Below are 17,269 nucleotides of genomic sequence, written 5' to 3' on the forward strand. Positions count from 1 at the left end.
GGGAGGAGGAGGAGGAGGAGGAGGAGGAGGAAGAGGAAGAAGAAGAAGGAGAAGGAGAAGGAGAAGGAGAAGGAGAAGAAGAAGAAGAAGAAGAAGAAGAAGAAGAAGAAGAAGCCGTCAGAGGGAATTCACACTGTTGTGCCTCTGGTGAACACATCAAGTTTTAAGAACATTCCCCTCTCACTGCATTTCAATATTACTTAGAAATGAAATACTATTTAATAACTGAAAAAGATACATTTCCATTAGGAGGAATAGATACTGTAAGGGCAATCAATAAAAATGTCAGTTGAATGAACACATGAGATTTAAATTATATAGATTCTTAGAAAAACATCTTCTTTATCACACAAGTGCACTCAAGTTTCTAGATTACTGTCAGTATTCAAACTTACTTGAAACTTCTGGAGTGAATGGAAGACTTACCTTGTCAATATCCTCCTCTTCGTCTTCCTCCTCTTCCTCTTCTGAAAAGTCAAGAAGTTTCTTTGCTAGCAATGGATGCCACTGAAGACACTTGCGTTTTGGTCGTTTTCCAGCTCCTTCTCCTTCTGCTGAATGATCTTTATTTCTATTACTGCCTTTCATTACTGTGACCTGTAGTGAGAAAAGAGAGACACAGAGAAAAATCAAAGTAAATTTGATTAAAATTAGTTTATTTTGCTCCCTTACTTTTATGGGCTCATACTTTTAATGACTAAACTATCTACCAGCTCAGGCATTTAGTGGATTCAGTGAGAATCTTTTTTTTTGTTTGTTTGTTTTTTTTGTTTTTTTTTTTTAATCTTATTTTTTTTTTTTTGGTGGGGTTCTTTTTTTTGTCTTTTTTGGAACTGGGGGTCGAACCCAGGGCTTTGCGAATGCAAGGCAGACGCTTTGCCACTGAGCTACATCCCAGCCCTGGATTCAGTGAGAATCTTAAGTACATAATCAAGTTTTCATTTTAGTGGGTTAAATTGAGCTAATAAAATTGGTCTTTTATGAAATCTACTTCCTTCCACTCCATAACTTCACTTAAAACCCAAATAAGCTTTAGGACAATTTGACCAGTTAGCTTCATCTGTTCATATTTACTCAGGGTAGTGTTTCTAAGTTTCCCATCAGAGGGATAACGAAAGATGCCTCCTATGGAGCCAAGGGACCTGCAGACCTGACCTTCCAGTCATTCTCTCCTAAGAACAATTTACATAGCTTTTACATTCTATACTACGATAAATCTGTGCCTATGCTACTATGAAATAAAATGAATAATTTTTAAGAATCAAATGGTTTGGATCTGAAATCAAACTATTTTAAGATGACACATTTCTCAGAAAGGATCTATGGGCTTGCTGCCTTCAAGGACTCACATCATGAATGCACTAAATGGGAACTCAGCAGGAACACCCTCTGTGCCCTTCTACAGCAAAACAAAGCAAAAGTTCCCTCACACCTTTCCTTATACATGTGTTGGCAACATGGGCAAAAAGTTTCACTCTTGGGGCTTTTGATTGTTTGTTTGTTTGTTTGTTTAAATGGATGATTGGCTCAAATAGCTGAAAAATAACCAGGCTATGAATATGACAAAGTCTTTTAGAAACCATAAATTCTAAATTACTTTTGAAAGACTTCTAATTACTCTTGATAATAAAAGTAAAACAGATTCATATTATGTGGATGATAATAGCATAAATGAGGTTTGCTCTCTCCATTACGCCCAGCCCTACAGTCCAGAGGTAACTACATTTTAGTTTCTTATGTTTTCTCTCAGCTTTTCTGTCTCATTCATTTATTCATTTGATGTAAAATAAATATAAAAATTATTGTTTACTTATATTCATGCAAAAATTCAAACAATACTAAAATGGTTCAAGACATGCTGATAATTACAAACACAAAGGTAGTTGCTACTATTATTATGTGGTAGCCTTTTTGCTCAATGCACACATGTACTGGTCCAATGCCTACAAAGGAATATCAGTTATACTTTTAACACCATGCTAAAACTGAAACTGGGGTCCATGAACATACATAAAGAGTCATCCAGTTCTCAATCCTTCTAAACAACACAGAATAGGCAAATTTATTAATGTTTCTTATTTTCCTGGATTTGGAGCCATGCTTAGGTCTTCCTCCCTTCAAAATCCAAAAATATACACTCAGTGATTTCTCCTAAAATTTGCATGACTTCATCTTAAATATGTGATCAATCTGGAAACTGTAAAGGAGTAAGAATCCAGCTTTCCCACCCACCTCCCAAATAGCTAAAACTGCACCAACACCTTTTTCCCACAGAATCTAGCTTTCTACCATTCCTTTGGACTGCTGCTTTTATCCTATATTAAATTACCATATGTATATGAATTTATTTGTGAATTCTTTTCTGTTAATAATTTATCTCCCTCTAACTACATGCCTAGCCTTCTACTAAATTTCATGTCCTTAGAAACTACATCATTCTATACCTTCTTAAAATGGACAAATATAATAGCTAACATTATCATTAATAGCAAATTTTTAAAATTGTATCTATCATGCTCTTTTTATCTTTTAAGTCAATACAGGTTGATCATTTACAATTTTAATAACCAGGTAATATTCCAAAATAAGAATGTATCACAATAACTTCAATTAGTTCACACTGATGAACATTCAGATTATTTCTTTTCAGGACTGCAAAAAAATAGTTGTTCTAATAAAATCATTTTTAAAAACATTAATAAAAATTCTCATTAACTATTAAAAACTGTGGCAAGAAGGCACAGAAGGGGAATTAGTGAGAGGAAGAGAATAAAAGAGAAAGCTATGTTCCTCTGGCTTTCTTAGCAAAAAACTTACACTGAATATCTGAAGCAATTATATGACTCTTGAGGCTGCCTTAAGTGTACAAGTTACTGAAAACTCTAAGTGGAACTAGTTAGTCTGGTCTGCTCTTAATAAATGAATAAAGATTTCTTATGAATTGATAGATTGTTTAACGATTCCTATTCTACCTACAAATAAAAACTTGGCAAAGGCAACCCAATTTCCAAAAATATCAATGCTTGCTATGTAGGGAGAAGAGGAAATGGTTATTTCTGTTGTTTATAATCACTTCAGGATAAGCCGTTGAGTGGTAATTAAACCCATATTGGGGGTCCAATATTTTATGATAACATATTTTTTAAATAAGTAAAAGAATCAATGGAAACTTAAGTCAGGCAATTAAATGGGTAAGTGATGGTCTGAGCCTAGAGAAAGATATATTTTTAGCCCAGAGATTTTGAATTAAATTATGTTATTTAATTTTATATGCATTATGCTACTTAATTTACATACACACAAATATACATTTTCCCCCTGGTATAGTGGAGGATAATTTATTCCAGGATGCCTCTCAGATACCAAAATCTCAGGATGCCTAAGTCCTTTATAAAATGGTATGACATTTACACAAAACCTACTGTTTTGATTTGGATCTTAAATGTCCCCCAAAGTCTCACATGTTGAAGGTTTGGTTCTGGTTGATGGTGATGTTGGGGAGTTGGGGAAACTCTAGGAGGTGAGACCTAGTAGAAGGAAGATTGGTCATTGAGGGCATGTCCTCAAATTTTTATTTTGAGGCAAGGTCTTGCTAAGTTGCCCAGGCTGGTCTCAAACTTGTGATTCTCATGCCTCAGCCTCTTCTCTCCTGCCACCATCCCCGGCTTTCCATATATTTTAAAGTCATCTCTAAATTACTTATAATATCTAATGATATTTGGTAGGGTCTCATGACAAGGTGAAGAATTCTTTAGGTGATCAGTATAGAATGCAATATTTTTCTTCTGAGTATTTTTGATCCAAGCCTGTCTCAATATGACAATATAAAAAATCTTACAACAAAAAGAGCACACTGTATGTACATGCCTTTGTGATTCTGAAGAAACAAAATCTTGAGAATCAAATCAATAAGCAGTATATGTGGTTTTGAGTTCACATTCACTCCCATCTTGCAATCCCCTGCTTTCATTCTTCCCTTATGGTCCACATAACACTTTGGCTACAAGGTCTTTTCTGATACTCCAGAAATTAATCATTCCTTACTCAGGAATACAGAAGAAAGACTTTGTATTGCTACTGACCTTACCACATTTTCCCCTGAATTATAATCATTTGGGCATATCCTACCACTATTGCTAGGTCTTTTTCTTGTTGGTTCAAGACTTTAGCCTTCTATGTTCAGCAGCATCCTGGCTGAACATTAAAACCAGTTAGTTGTGAGGACAATCTCAAACAACCATACCAAACTCCAGTGCTAAACACTGACTATGAGTCACTAATATGTATACTAGGATGGCTTTAAAATTAACTACCATCTCTCTCATTTCCCTGAATTCAGATAGATCTAAGTTGGAAAATAAAAAAGGATGAAAACCATATAAAATTCTGATAATGTGGATCAAGGTGATATGTGTTGTATGAGAAATACCAGTCACCTGGACTTGGGTACCAATGAGGTTGGCAATCCCTAGCACAGTATCAGGAACAAGTAGGTCCATTTTTAACATGAACTTTCAATGAATAAATATGTGTTTTGACATAGTACATCTCAGATGAAATGATAAAGAAAATGTAATCTACGAAATACTTTCAACTATAAACTAGACTTAAATAACATAGTGATCTATTCCAACTATTTTTAATTTTCTCCTGTAGAAAGAAAGTCAACAGACTGGGCGGGGGAGGGAGGGTAGTGATGTTCCTGATAATAATTCAAAAGTAGTGAGAAAGCAAGAGGAGAATGGAAGTTGAAAAAGTGGGAAACAAAAGGATAAAGAACACAATTTTGTGACAAGATTATCAGTCATCTTATTTCAACAATAAGGAGAAAAATTATTAATTTTACAAGTGACAGAGGAATGATCTTATAATTATTTTGTCACTTAAAACCCCATATATTTATTTTAAAGTACGTCTTCTCATTCTCAGACAAGAATAAATTAAGCTAACAATGTATATTCAATAAATGAAACAAATAATGGATTTCATTCAAAAGGAGTCATTCTTCCATTCTACCCTGCAGCTCCAGAAAAACTGGAATCAGGTTATTAAATATCAATGGACTCTGTACTTAAAAGACTCAATAATATAAAATTCTGCTGCTGAGACTATCAAATGATGATATGAAAGCCCCTGTCTAAAATACTGCCTATTAATTTATCTTACAGAACCAAAGCAACCAGTATGTGCCTCTTTTCTATGCCAGAATGAGTGTCCCTAATAGATATTCATTGTACTGAATTTAATATCAATCTGATAAATTGGGATAAACTTCACTTAACTATATTTACAAATGTAGTAAGCACATTCATTAAGACCTTTCTCATGGTCAAATTCAATAAGAAATTTAAAGAAAAAAAGATTGTAAGAAAAAAACAGTACGAAGCAAATACCACAGTTAATACAAGAAAGGAAAAAAAATAAAGAGGATATTAGAGCCAGAAAGGCCTCAGAATCTTCTCCCTACCACAGTCATATGATGCTGATCTTTCCTGATGTTAGAACTGAGTAGCAGTTATTTCTGTCAGAACAAACACGATGGCCAGCATAGGGCCTAAAAGGCTCTCTTACACAAATGTACCCCACTTTTAGAAGGAGCATAGTAGGGTCAACAGGCAGTATCGGCCTACTTACACACATGCCAAGATATGGGTAAGAAAGAGAGCACTGTCTCTCATTTATTTACTGAGAAAGAAAGACAGAGAGTTTCCTTTCTTTTGTCTGAGTGACAAACAAAGACAGTGCCTTGGCACAGTAATAAATTTTATGAATAAGATCCTCTTAGTCTTTCTATCATCTTGTCTTACAATTAAAGACAAGATACACACCTGTCAATCAGTACACTTCAGACTCATCTGCAGTTTCACTTTCCACAGTTTTAGTTACCTGTGATGCACTACAGTCTGAAAATATTACATGAATAGTTCCGGAAACAAACAGTTATTAAGTTTTAAGTTGCAAGCCATTCTGGGTAACATGATGCAATCTCATGTCATTCCACTCCAGCCCACTCAGGATGTGAATCCTTTCTTTCTCCAGAATATCCACATAGTTCTACCTGCTCATTAGATACCTAGCAGCTATCTCAGTCACCAGATTGCTCAGTACTGCAGTGCCTGGACTCAAATAACCCTTACTTTATTTAATAATGGCCCCATAAAGTATAAAAGTAGTGATGCTGGCAATTCAAATATGTCAAGAATATGCCAAAGAGAGGCTATTAAGTGAAAAGATGAACATTCTCAACTTACAAAGAAAAGCGAGAAATTTTGTAAAGATAGCTAAAACCACAAATAACACCATCAAATTGTGAATAAGGAAAAAGAAATTCTAACATTTGCTGCTGCACCTCAAACTGAAAGTTAAAGCTTCAGTGTATGACAAATACTTAAGTTGGAAAAGGCAATCAATTTGTAGGTGGAAGGCATGAACAAAAAAACATGTTCCACCAAACATATCTGTAATCCCAATGACTCAGGAAGCTGAGGCAAGAGGATTGGGAGTTCAAAGCCAGCAAGATGCTAAGCAACTCAGTGAGACCCTGTCTATAAATCAAATACAAAATAGGACTGGGGATGTGGCTTAGTGGTCAAGTGCCCGAGTTCAATCCCCAGTACCCAGAAAGTATTAAGCTTAAGGGTGACTTCAGAAAGGGTTCCCCTGAAACGAGGGACACCAAGCAATTTATTGCAAACTTTAGACTAAAAAACATAAAAAATTACTGGAGAGGCTGTATGGCCAATGAAGAAGTTTCTGCTACATTATATACATCTAAGAAACATCTTTAACAAAATGTACTAAAACACACATTACATTCACATAACTTTTATTAATGTATATTGTTACAATTGTTTTATTATTAGTTTATTGTTTCTAACCTCTTACTCTGCCTAATTTAGAAATTAAACTTTATATATGTATGTATGTACATATGGAAAAAATATAGTATACACAGGATTTGCTACTATCCACAGATTCAGATATTCACTGAAGTCTTGTGACATATCTTCTCTAGGGATAGACAAGGAGGGATTACTGTACTTGACCTTGTCAGGTCAAACAGTATATTACCAATTACTCCAATAGGTGTGGCCTTCTAGAGAGGGCAAATGCCATGGTTTCCTTTTCTGTCCCAGTGCCTAATCCTGAGTCTGGCACATAGCAGTCCTTGAAAAGGGTACTAACACTTAACCACATATAACTTCCTAGAATGACATGCTCCTAATAATTTTTTTAGATATTAATACACAACTTATATTAAATATTCAAAATGCTACAATTAACTGCTACATACATGATATTCATTATGCCACTTAATCCTTACAAGAACTCCCTGAGACAGATACTACTATGAATCTCAGTTGAAGAAATTTCTAGGGTCACAGAGTTAGCAAGTTGAGGAGCTGGGCCTGGAACAGGAAGCCTACCTTGAGAACTCAAATGCTTATCTAGGAAAATAAGCTCTAACATAAGCTTTGCAAATTGTTAATTCTCTGAGCATTTCCTGTAGGAGAAATCGCTCATGGACCATGGAAATAACACGAAAGCACTCAGAGGCTAATAGGGGACATGTTCAGGAGTTCTTGGCACAAAGGCAAGTACCTATCTCTAATAACTCCAAGCAACAATTAAATTAGATGAAAACTCTATGAAGACAAAATCCTGACAAGTGCTGATCATTGTTGTTTATTGTAATTCTAACGACAATCCTAAACTGTAGACAGATTAAGTAAAAAATTCTCATTCAGTACAGTAATATTTTCATTTTAAAAGCAATTCAGTCACTATTCAAGCAAACAGTGTCTTTAAATGTGCTCCTTACCTTATTAAAAGGCATTTGCTCTTCAGTTAAAACTTCAACTGTCAAGATGTTATCTACCTGCTTTTCATGACTACTAATAAGGCACCCACTATTCAAAGAAGGGCTTAGCTGTACTGGCAGTCCTGGTCCCTCTGCCCATATCTCATAAAGTAACATGCATTTTTAAGATCTCTTAATATGAGCACTCCATGATACTTAGCCTTGGGACAGCTTAACATGGTTCTCAAAATAAAAATGCTGCTCTAAGCTAAAGATAGACAACCACCTTAAAAGAGATAAAGGCACCACAAGAGGGGGCTTAGGGAAGAAAAGCGAGAATTCAGTAACAGGAATGCTCCCGTCCAAAAAGATTCTCAGATAATCTTTTAGAGGTGTTTACATTCTTAAATACCCATTCCTCATCAGGCCTAGCAAAAAGTGATTGCCTTTTATAGTTTATAAATTAACAAAGGTTTTTATTACATGCATTTATTTTACCTGGTTAGGACTATAATTATCTCATTGACAAGAAGCTGAAGCACAAGAAAATAAGCTTACAGAAGTCGACTACTCCTTTATTACCACTGCATGAAACACTTGTATCTATCACCTGGTGGCAAAGCACAGTGGAATTGTGTCCAGCCTTAACTCCCTGTCACCTCACCTCCTACTTCTGCCCTCCCACCAGGCTGGTGTCTGTCCTGCTCCCCATACCTGCCCAGGTGCTTCCGCACTGTCCTTTCTCTGCTCTTCCAGGTCTGCACCCTGTACTCCACACACTCCTTCTCGCTTTCTATTCAAGGCCTCTAAATATCCATTCCTAACAGGCTAAATTGGTCCCAGTTCATGTTGCTGTCCTTCCTAAGAGCATTCTTCTGACCAACCACAACACCTAATGGCTGGGCTATATTGACACCTAATTGTATGACAATGATCATTTCCCTGTACAATGCATGTATTATAATGTCATGTGAATTCTTTTTAGAAACCCTTGAGGGTAAAAAAACTCGCCAGATACTGTCCTTGGATCTGTCAGATCCAAGATCTGGACAAGGAGGAGATGCCTGGTAAACATGTGGAATGTGAACATAGGAATAATATTTCTCTGCTTTCTTATTATGCTTTTATGTTATTTTGCTAGAAGGCAGAAGAGATAAAAGGTTTTAAAAGAAAATATGCAGCGAAGGAAAAATAATAAGCCAGGAAGGGTTGTTTGAGAGGGGAGGGGAAAGAGAAAAAAAATAGCAAGTTGACAAGGCAATGGAACAGATATAATAAAAATCAAAGTCACTTCCACATGGGTATTAATACAGTCTAAAAACATGTTTCAGTAGCTTTATTCCCATCTCTTGTTATTTGTCAATGACTTTCATTTGATTCTCAAAATAAAGGACCTCAGTACCTCACTAGCTGTCTTTTCCTTTAATAACTGGTCTACCTCAACTCTGAACCTATCCAACTACTTTTCTTCTCCAGGTCAATTCCTTAGGCTTCTGGATGCTCCTGTGCTCTGACACTACCACGAAAGTTTCCAATCCCAGGCTGATCTTAAGGGCTTGTCGGTGATCCTTTTATTTGTCTTATTCAGTTCCGTATCCAATCATACAATGCCCATTATAAATTGCTTCTCCTCAATTCTATTAATGATGATGACTATGCATAATAATGATAGCTAGCCACTTACAATGCTTATAATGTAACAGAAACTAAAAACTTAATTAGTTATCAACTGTCTAAGCTCACAATAAGACTGAGACCTAGATACTATTATTATCCTCTTTTTGAAGATGAGAAAACTGAGACTGACCTAACATATATTTTGCCTCTTCTAGTTTAAATTAACAAAGGCTTTTACTATACACATTCATCACATGGCTAGAACACAGCTGTGGCAAGAACTGGAAGCATGAGAACACAAACTCATGAAGTCTCATTGAGTACATATTTACTGATCACTTGGTCAGCTATGCATAAGGTTTATAAATCAAACCACTAGCATATAATTGTTACAGTCAATATTTGTAACAGGTCGGACTTCAGAGTCCGATTCTTAACCATTGTACAATATTGCTTCATAATAACAATAAAATTCATTGATAATTTGCTACATGCTAAGCAATTTTCATGACTTAATTTCTTTAATCTTTAAATCTCGGAAAAAGATAATATAATGATCACATTTTAAGCACAAAACAACTGAGAATGACAAAGTTTGAGCCACACAGCCAAGGCCACCGTGCCATTATGACTCCAAGGTCTTCAGACCTGGAGCCTGAGCTCTCAATCACTGTTTCATACTGTCCCTCCAACCACAATCCTAATCATTCTAGACAATGTCTTTCCCCCTGGTTAACAGGAAGGTGTTAGCCTTCTTGAATGCTACCACATTCCTATCCTGCCTACAAATTTCAAAACTTGCTTCTTTTTTGCTTGGATCTTCTTCAAAGCAGAGATTTGAGATCAACTTCTCTCACCCCCATTGGTGCTTTTACTCTTCCTTTTCTGTTACCGTGAGTCATCACTCTTTAAATTTCTTTGATGAACTATCAATAATTCCTTCTCTTTCCATCCACACATATCTCAAGTCTAAAGTCCTGTCTGAAATCTCTACCCTCCTCTAGTTGGTATACTTTCTTGCAGAAACTCATCTCCAACAGACCAGAAGACTACCTAACCTGAAGCCAGGCAGCTAGCACCCACGAAGAATAGGCATGTCTGGTATTATTGTTTGTTCATAGCTCCTGCGTTGAACTTCACTGACATGGTTCCTAATTTGGGCTCTAACTCTTATGATTAATTTCCTAAAGAGCACATGTAATTTGTTCCAACTATACTATACCACAGGCTCTGGCTTCTCTTGCTTCATTATGATTCATACTTACATCTTTACTTTCTAGCCTCACAGAGAAAATATGCTATCTGTACTAGGCCCCTGCCACATCCCCAGGAAGTTATACCAGAGCCTGGAGAGCAAGAGACATTCCAACCTTCACATGAACATTCAGAAAGTGTGCGTATCATGCATATCATATATGCTTTTCCTGCACACATACACACACAAATACATATAAAAGTATATTTTCTGCTTTCTCTCCACAAACTCAATTAGAATTGGCTACTTGCTCAACATGAGATCTCTCACCAAGATCTCTACTTCCTACATGCACTGCTGCTAGGCTGACTCAGCAGTCTGGTCTTAGCTAATAGCTGTGCTGACTTCAGTTCTCCATAACATCAATATCTGCTCATGTCTTCCAGCATGCAACCTCAACATACTAAGGAAAGAGTCCAAACTCTTTCTTTCAAATGTAGTTCCTGATAATTTTTATGGCTGGTGTTTCTTCTTTGAATTCTTAACCTAAAAGCTCTATTCACACTGAGCCACAAGTCAGTGCCCAGAGCTTGCCACTCACTTTGGCCTCTGGGCATCTGTTCTGCTGACACCTTCTGTGGAACTTTCATTCCCCGCTTCAAGGTTTACCACGGATCTTACTTCAAGCCTTTACTGGCTCTTTCTAATCTGAGGCGATGCTTTTCCTTCTTCTCCACAGCACCCTATACTTAACAGGTGACAATGAAATGGACCATTTCCTTCTTTACATCACACTCCAAGGCAACAGAGAACAGGGCTGTGAATGATCACCATGGTGTTTCTAGGGCCTGACACAGAGGTAGGCACACAGTAGGTAAACACATGTTCAGTGAATGAATTCCAGGACTGTTCCCTGCAATCTACTCCTATTGTCCTTCCTTTCTAACCTACCCTTTTCCAGGCCTTGCTGTGACCCTCGATTTTCAAAACTTCCTAGCATCTACTCAAATAGCATACTGAAACTGCCAACTAAAACACCCGGTGATTTTACTCATTTAGAAATAGTTTTTATGCAGCAAACATGATGAAATAAAGAATTTTTAATGAATAACTTTGTGTAAGATAAATAATTATCCACCCCCCTTTTCCTGTACTATCACTGAGCACTGATTATTTCATCTTCTGTGTTCTACTTTACATGTAGCCCTTTTTGTTCTACAAGTGATCACTTCCATTGTCCAAAAAATGATATATTAAATTCATAGTCAAAGTTTGAAAGAATCATTTTCCTTTTTATGGCCTCTTTGTTTTTAAGCTTAAAATAATAACAAAAATGGAAATTTTGCATCGTCCTGATCTCCAATTATAAAAACAAAAGAAGCAATGGTTCAGTCAAGAATCAATAATCTATATCACTCAGTTGGAATCTTTTTCCTAAGCTACTGTTTTTCACTCACTCTAAAAAGGTGCCAAAACTTAGTTCACTTTATAAAGCATAATTTCTCATCCTTAATGGATGCAAAACAAAATATTTTTCAAAAAAGTAAAAACAAATATTTCTTTAGTAATATAATATTTATTGAAGTAACAGCTTCTGCAGAGCCCACCCACTTTATACATTGATATAGTAGAATTAACTCATTTTTTTTACCAGTTTTCAAATTACATGAAGATAAAGTGTTGCTTATCTTTTCATTACCCAAGGCTTAAAATATTTGACTGTAATATTTTTATTTACTGAATAGTGTTTGAAAATGCATAAATTTAATAACTAAATATCAGCTTGTACATCTGCCAAGGAAATTAGAATACACAATGTGCTATAATTCATTTATAATTCTACGTAACTAAATTTAAGCAGAAAACCATTTGTTGTGGTGAAATTTTTTTCTTAATTATATTTCAATTTCACAATTCAATACACAATCACACAAACTGTAAGTGATCACTAATGATTACAGTCTTAACAGCCCCTCTTAGAATTAACAATTTCTTTCAGGTTTTATATTCTTTTCAGGTACTTGGACTAAAGTATTCTAACTCCAAAGCCACATACTGAAAATTTGTTTTCATTTACTAAATTTATTAAATTCATGGCATTTCTTTTCAAAAGATTCTTCCATTCACAAAATTACCCAAACCACAGTTCCTACTTATATTTTGTTTGCCCTTTTCTCTTTTTAAAAAGTATCAAAGAAAGACTAAAAATAGCAGTAAGTTTTAATTATAATCCCAAATTCCTTTCTTCCACTTTCCTTTCAGTACAAAGGATAAGAATGTTCTAAAGCTGTATTTACAAGATACGTATTCACCTGAAGCGTCTTGGAGTACATATTTTTTTTACAGTCCAATTTACATAAATCTACTCCCTCTGCTGGCTAAATATTTATCTTCTAGAGTCCTATTTAAATATAAAGGTAATGCTTTCTAGTATAAAGGAAATAAAGCTCTTCTATAAAACAATTATAAGCCATATAAGCCCAGAAAAAAGCTCTTAAGAAGCTCTTCGGCATCATTCAGGCATGGTGTTAGCTGATTTTAGGAAGAAGCAATCATCAAAAGTATTGAATTAACACCAGGAATTTTCAATTTAATATCATTCTTCCCCTAAGCAAGATTCTTAACTCTACTATGACCATTTCTCATTATTCAGTTCTTTTCTACCTGGAGTTTTCCCAGTACTTTCACCAAGTCTTTCCATATTTATATAATAGTATTATTTTGAGGTGACCAGAGGAGAGAGGCTCTCATTTAGACATTTGATTTGTCAAGGTCACAAGAATTAAGAATTGGTGGCGGAATATGTAATCAACAATTGGGATTGCAGTACTACCAAGAGCTCACACACTGATTTTTCACTTCACTTTCTATTTCAAAGATGGCTTATAATATAGTAATTTTTCTGACATATCTAATATTTGAGTACATTTCATTAAGTTCCAAATATATTTTATTAATACCCCAGACTACTTTAATTGCACTTTCCAATTATGTACTATTTTATAACCTACAAAGCCTTTATTGTATACGTTTATTTATATAATGTTATACTATCCTAAGATGTGGGAATAATTATGCCCATTTTACAGCTCAATGTGAGGAATCTCTGGGATATTTATGTAATCTTTCCAATGTCATTAAGTGTCCCAACAAGGGATACAGCCTAAAAGTTCTGAACTTTAAAACCTAAAACAAAGGTAATTTCTTCTATATAATTGTGCCAGTGACTATAATTTTTAATCAATATATATACTTTGAGAGGAAAAATAACTCCATTTTATAAGCCTTCTTGTCTCTCAGTGTATCTGTTACAGGATTTTCAAATTTCTGTTCATATTTCAAAATAATAGTTGATATAGATTTAGCCATAATAAATACACTGGGGAAGGAAAGGAATCAGGGAACAGATATCACACGTATCTTTAAGTCTATGTACTTTTCTTCACTTTGCATTTTGTAAATATTGATGTCGCTACTCTCCAAAGTGGTTATGACTGACAGCCCATGAGTGCTACTTCTTTCAAAACAAATATGCTTTATTGATGGAGAGCTCATGCATCTCCTTTTAATTTCTCTGAATCAGGAGTGGAACAAACAACACGAGTGCACGATATTTTAACTAGATTCGGCATTCTACATTAAATACAATAGGGAGGTTCCTGTTTAGCAGTTATGAAAGCTTGTCATTTCCATAGTATGGAAGGACACTCCAGTCCACAAACTGGCCACATAATCCCAAAGCAGCATACAACTTCCTATGTTTATTGTAAATATTTTTAAGTATAAGCTAAAATTCAAAATACATTTTGTACAAAAAAAAAAAGTCTTCACATTTTGCTGGATTTTAAAATATGTAATAATATATTGTTGAAGAATAAAAGTGAGTTTGGATAAAAATTTGAAGAACTAACTGGAGCATAAATATAAATACACTTAACCATCTGATTCTAGGGGAAAAAATAAATAAAACCTGTCATTGTCTGCTGTGTATTCAAAAACCACACTCTAGCAGCAAATGTCAGACATATTTTGTATCATATCATAGTTTTTGTGATTTTTTTCCAAACTGGAAGGTAAGTAAGGCTCATGGGGGAGTCAAAGGAGGATGCTGCTTGCTGACGCTTTCCCAGCTGTTCAGCTTTGATGACTGTCAAATCTGTACTTGAGAGGCAAGCAAATTCATTCTATAGCTCTTACACAGCTCCTCTAGGGAGACCTCCTGATCCCAAAGCAACCTTTTGAGGATCCATTAGTGGACTTACATTAAGAGAGATGACACTTGTTGTGAACAGTGAATGAACCAATAAAGAACTAGTTAGTGAGAGAAAAACTACATATTGATGAAAACATTTGGGAACCAGGACAGCATGTATAACAAATGTAGCCCAAATCATTCATACACACATACACACACACACACACACAAACACACATTCTCCATTCTCGGCATCTGCAGGACCCAGATAACTTGGCAGTTCTAAAAGCCAATGGAGAATTCAGATAATTCTCTTTATTTCCTGTGAAGACCCCCATTTGTTAACCCTTTAACAATGGCTACACTTGCCAACACAGATGAAGGCACTTCCAGGGTAAACCCAGGTTCCAGGAGCTTCCTGACACTGCAAATCTTTGCCCATCTCAACTGACTTCTTTCAGTTTAAGCATCAGCAAAACTAACCCTCTGAAAAGAACTGTTCATTTCCTTGCTATTATTTAACCCTGGGGTAAGTTCTGCTTACCAAGGTTTGAGATAAAGAGAGGGGAGTCAGGTGGCTAGCATTTCTGAAATCTCAGGATGGACTTCAGAAGAATTGAGGAGGCATTTATGGCAAAGTAATGCATAAGGGAGAACAGAATTCAAATGCCAATTTGAAATAGTCAGAGACAATTCAGGAAAATATGTAAAGTGTAATAATGTTTTGTGCTTCTCATATTCATTTGCTCTTGCTCACAGAGTTCTTATTTCATAGAAGGAAAGAACTATGGGATCCACACAAGTACCAGACTGAGAGTAAGATTCTAGTGTCCAGTCCTGATTTTCACTTTCCAAGGAGAAAAAAGGTGCAATGTTAGGTCTCTTCAAGGTCAAAATTAGCATATGAAGGAAAAAAAAACTAGGGAAGGTCTTTAAGTTTCATTATCATTACTTCATGCTATGGTTTTACTTCACTATCTTCAGCTGGGACCAGGCTGTGCTGTAGAATTCCCTCCTTCCCTATACACAAAAGACCTGCATGTCCATCTATCCCCTCCACCAGGAAGAGAAAGACACACACAAAACAATCAGCCTCACAGCCTCTAATATAGCTTTACACAGATGAAAGCTTTCTTATCAGTGCAAATGGATCTTTCAGAGAAATTATAACAGTTATTTTGTATATCTATCCCACAAAAGTTTTTTATTTTTTTTTAGTTTAACACTAGATTCTATATTTTGAAATTGGCAACAATACTTATCTTTGTACACCTTCATTAAGTTAATTACTGATATTTTAAACACTTTTCCTGTGTGTTTTTTAGATTTTGCATTAAGGAAAAAATAACTTTTCCAATTAATAAGACTTCCCAAATTAGCCCAGCTATTTGGGAAGCCAAGACAGGATTCACTTGAACTCAAGAGTTTGAGGCCAACCTGGATTAACAAGACACTATCTATTAAAAAAACAAAAACAAAAACCAAAAAAAAAAAAAACAAAAAAACACCCAATGTCTATTTAGAAGATACAGAAAAGTATTATATAGAACTTAATGTAAGACTTATGATGAAGATGTTAATTAACAGTTAGATTAGTATTAAGTCACCTTTCACATATGTTCAAAATCACTCCAGGGTTTTGAAGCAAAACTCTGCCTATGTCTCTGAAAAACGTGAACACCACAATGTGCAGCTCACTCAGGTAATAACTATGGTCACATCTGGGCTTTCAAGTACTGGGCCTCCTCACATCAATCCAAACCATTCATGTGCCAAAAAAGGAACTAGCTGGAACACTGAGAGCTCCTTCATGATAGAAAGATTAATGGGGAATTACCAAGTGCCTCTGCACATGAATAGTAGACAAAGTCTGTCCTTGACCCCTGAAAGTGCTAAATGATTGATACTGCCAAGTCCACACAACTACTGTCACTGCTCCTTAAAAACTTTTCTATGGAAAAATCACTAGAGGTTTATGTTAGAAATTCAGTCATAACCAATTGAACATTATACCTAATATTTAGAATTATAAAGTCAAAAAAATCCCACGTAATTTTTTTTAGAAACTCCTATCTTTTCAGAGATTTTTAACATTTTCAACATTAAACTACATTTTTATTGGAACAAGGGTAAACTTATAAACTCAAAATAGAATTTTCATGTGCAACAAAGAAAGGAGAAGAGTGGTGGGAGATAGGCTCTTTTTTCCTTTCTTTTCTTGAGTTAATCATACACCAGGTAGTACTCTCTTTACAATCATTAATTCATTTAATTCTCAAAGCAACACTATAAAGCAGGAACCAGGACTGGCCACGTGTTACAGATAAGGCAGCTGAGACAGAGAGGAAATTCTCCAGTAACACCAGTCAGGAAAGCTGACACACTAGAGGGCCGAAATCACACTCAGGTGGCCGAGGCGCAGTGCCACACTGCTGTTTAATACTTGTCCACGGGGGGGGGG

At 35.5% G+C, this 17,269-nt stretch overlaps 1 protein-coding gene across 9 annotated transcripts in view; it reads right to left on the bottom strand.

The window, feature by feature from the left end:
• The window catches only part of Bbx (BBX high mobility group box domain containing), a 261,386-nt gene that overhangs the window by 92,064 nt on the left and 152,053 nt on the right, over positions 1 to 17,269 (bottom strand). For all 9 annotated transcript variants that reach the window (XM_015478557.2, XM_015478556.2, XM_015478555.2 and 6 more), the window contains one exon: positions 427 to 597. In XM_015478557.2, coding sequence (XP_015334043.1) covers positions 427 to 588 — 162 coding nt within the window. In that variant the 5' untranslated portion in view covers positions 589 to 597. The remainder of the gene's footprint in view (positions 1 to 426; positions 598 to 17,269) is intronic.

This window comes from Marmota marmota, unplaced genomic scaffold, assembly GCF_001458135.2.
Source record: "Marmota marmota marmota unplaced genomic scaffold, marMar, whole genome shotgun sequence".
In the NCBI taxonomy this organism is placed as follows: Eukaryota; Metazoa; Chordata; class Mammalia; order Rodentia; family Sciuridae; genus Marmota; species Marmota marmota.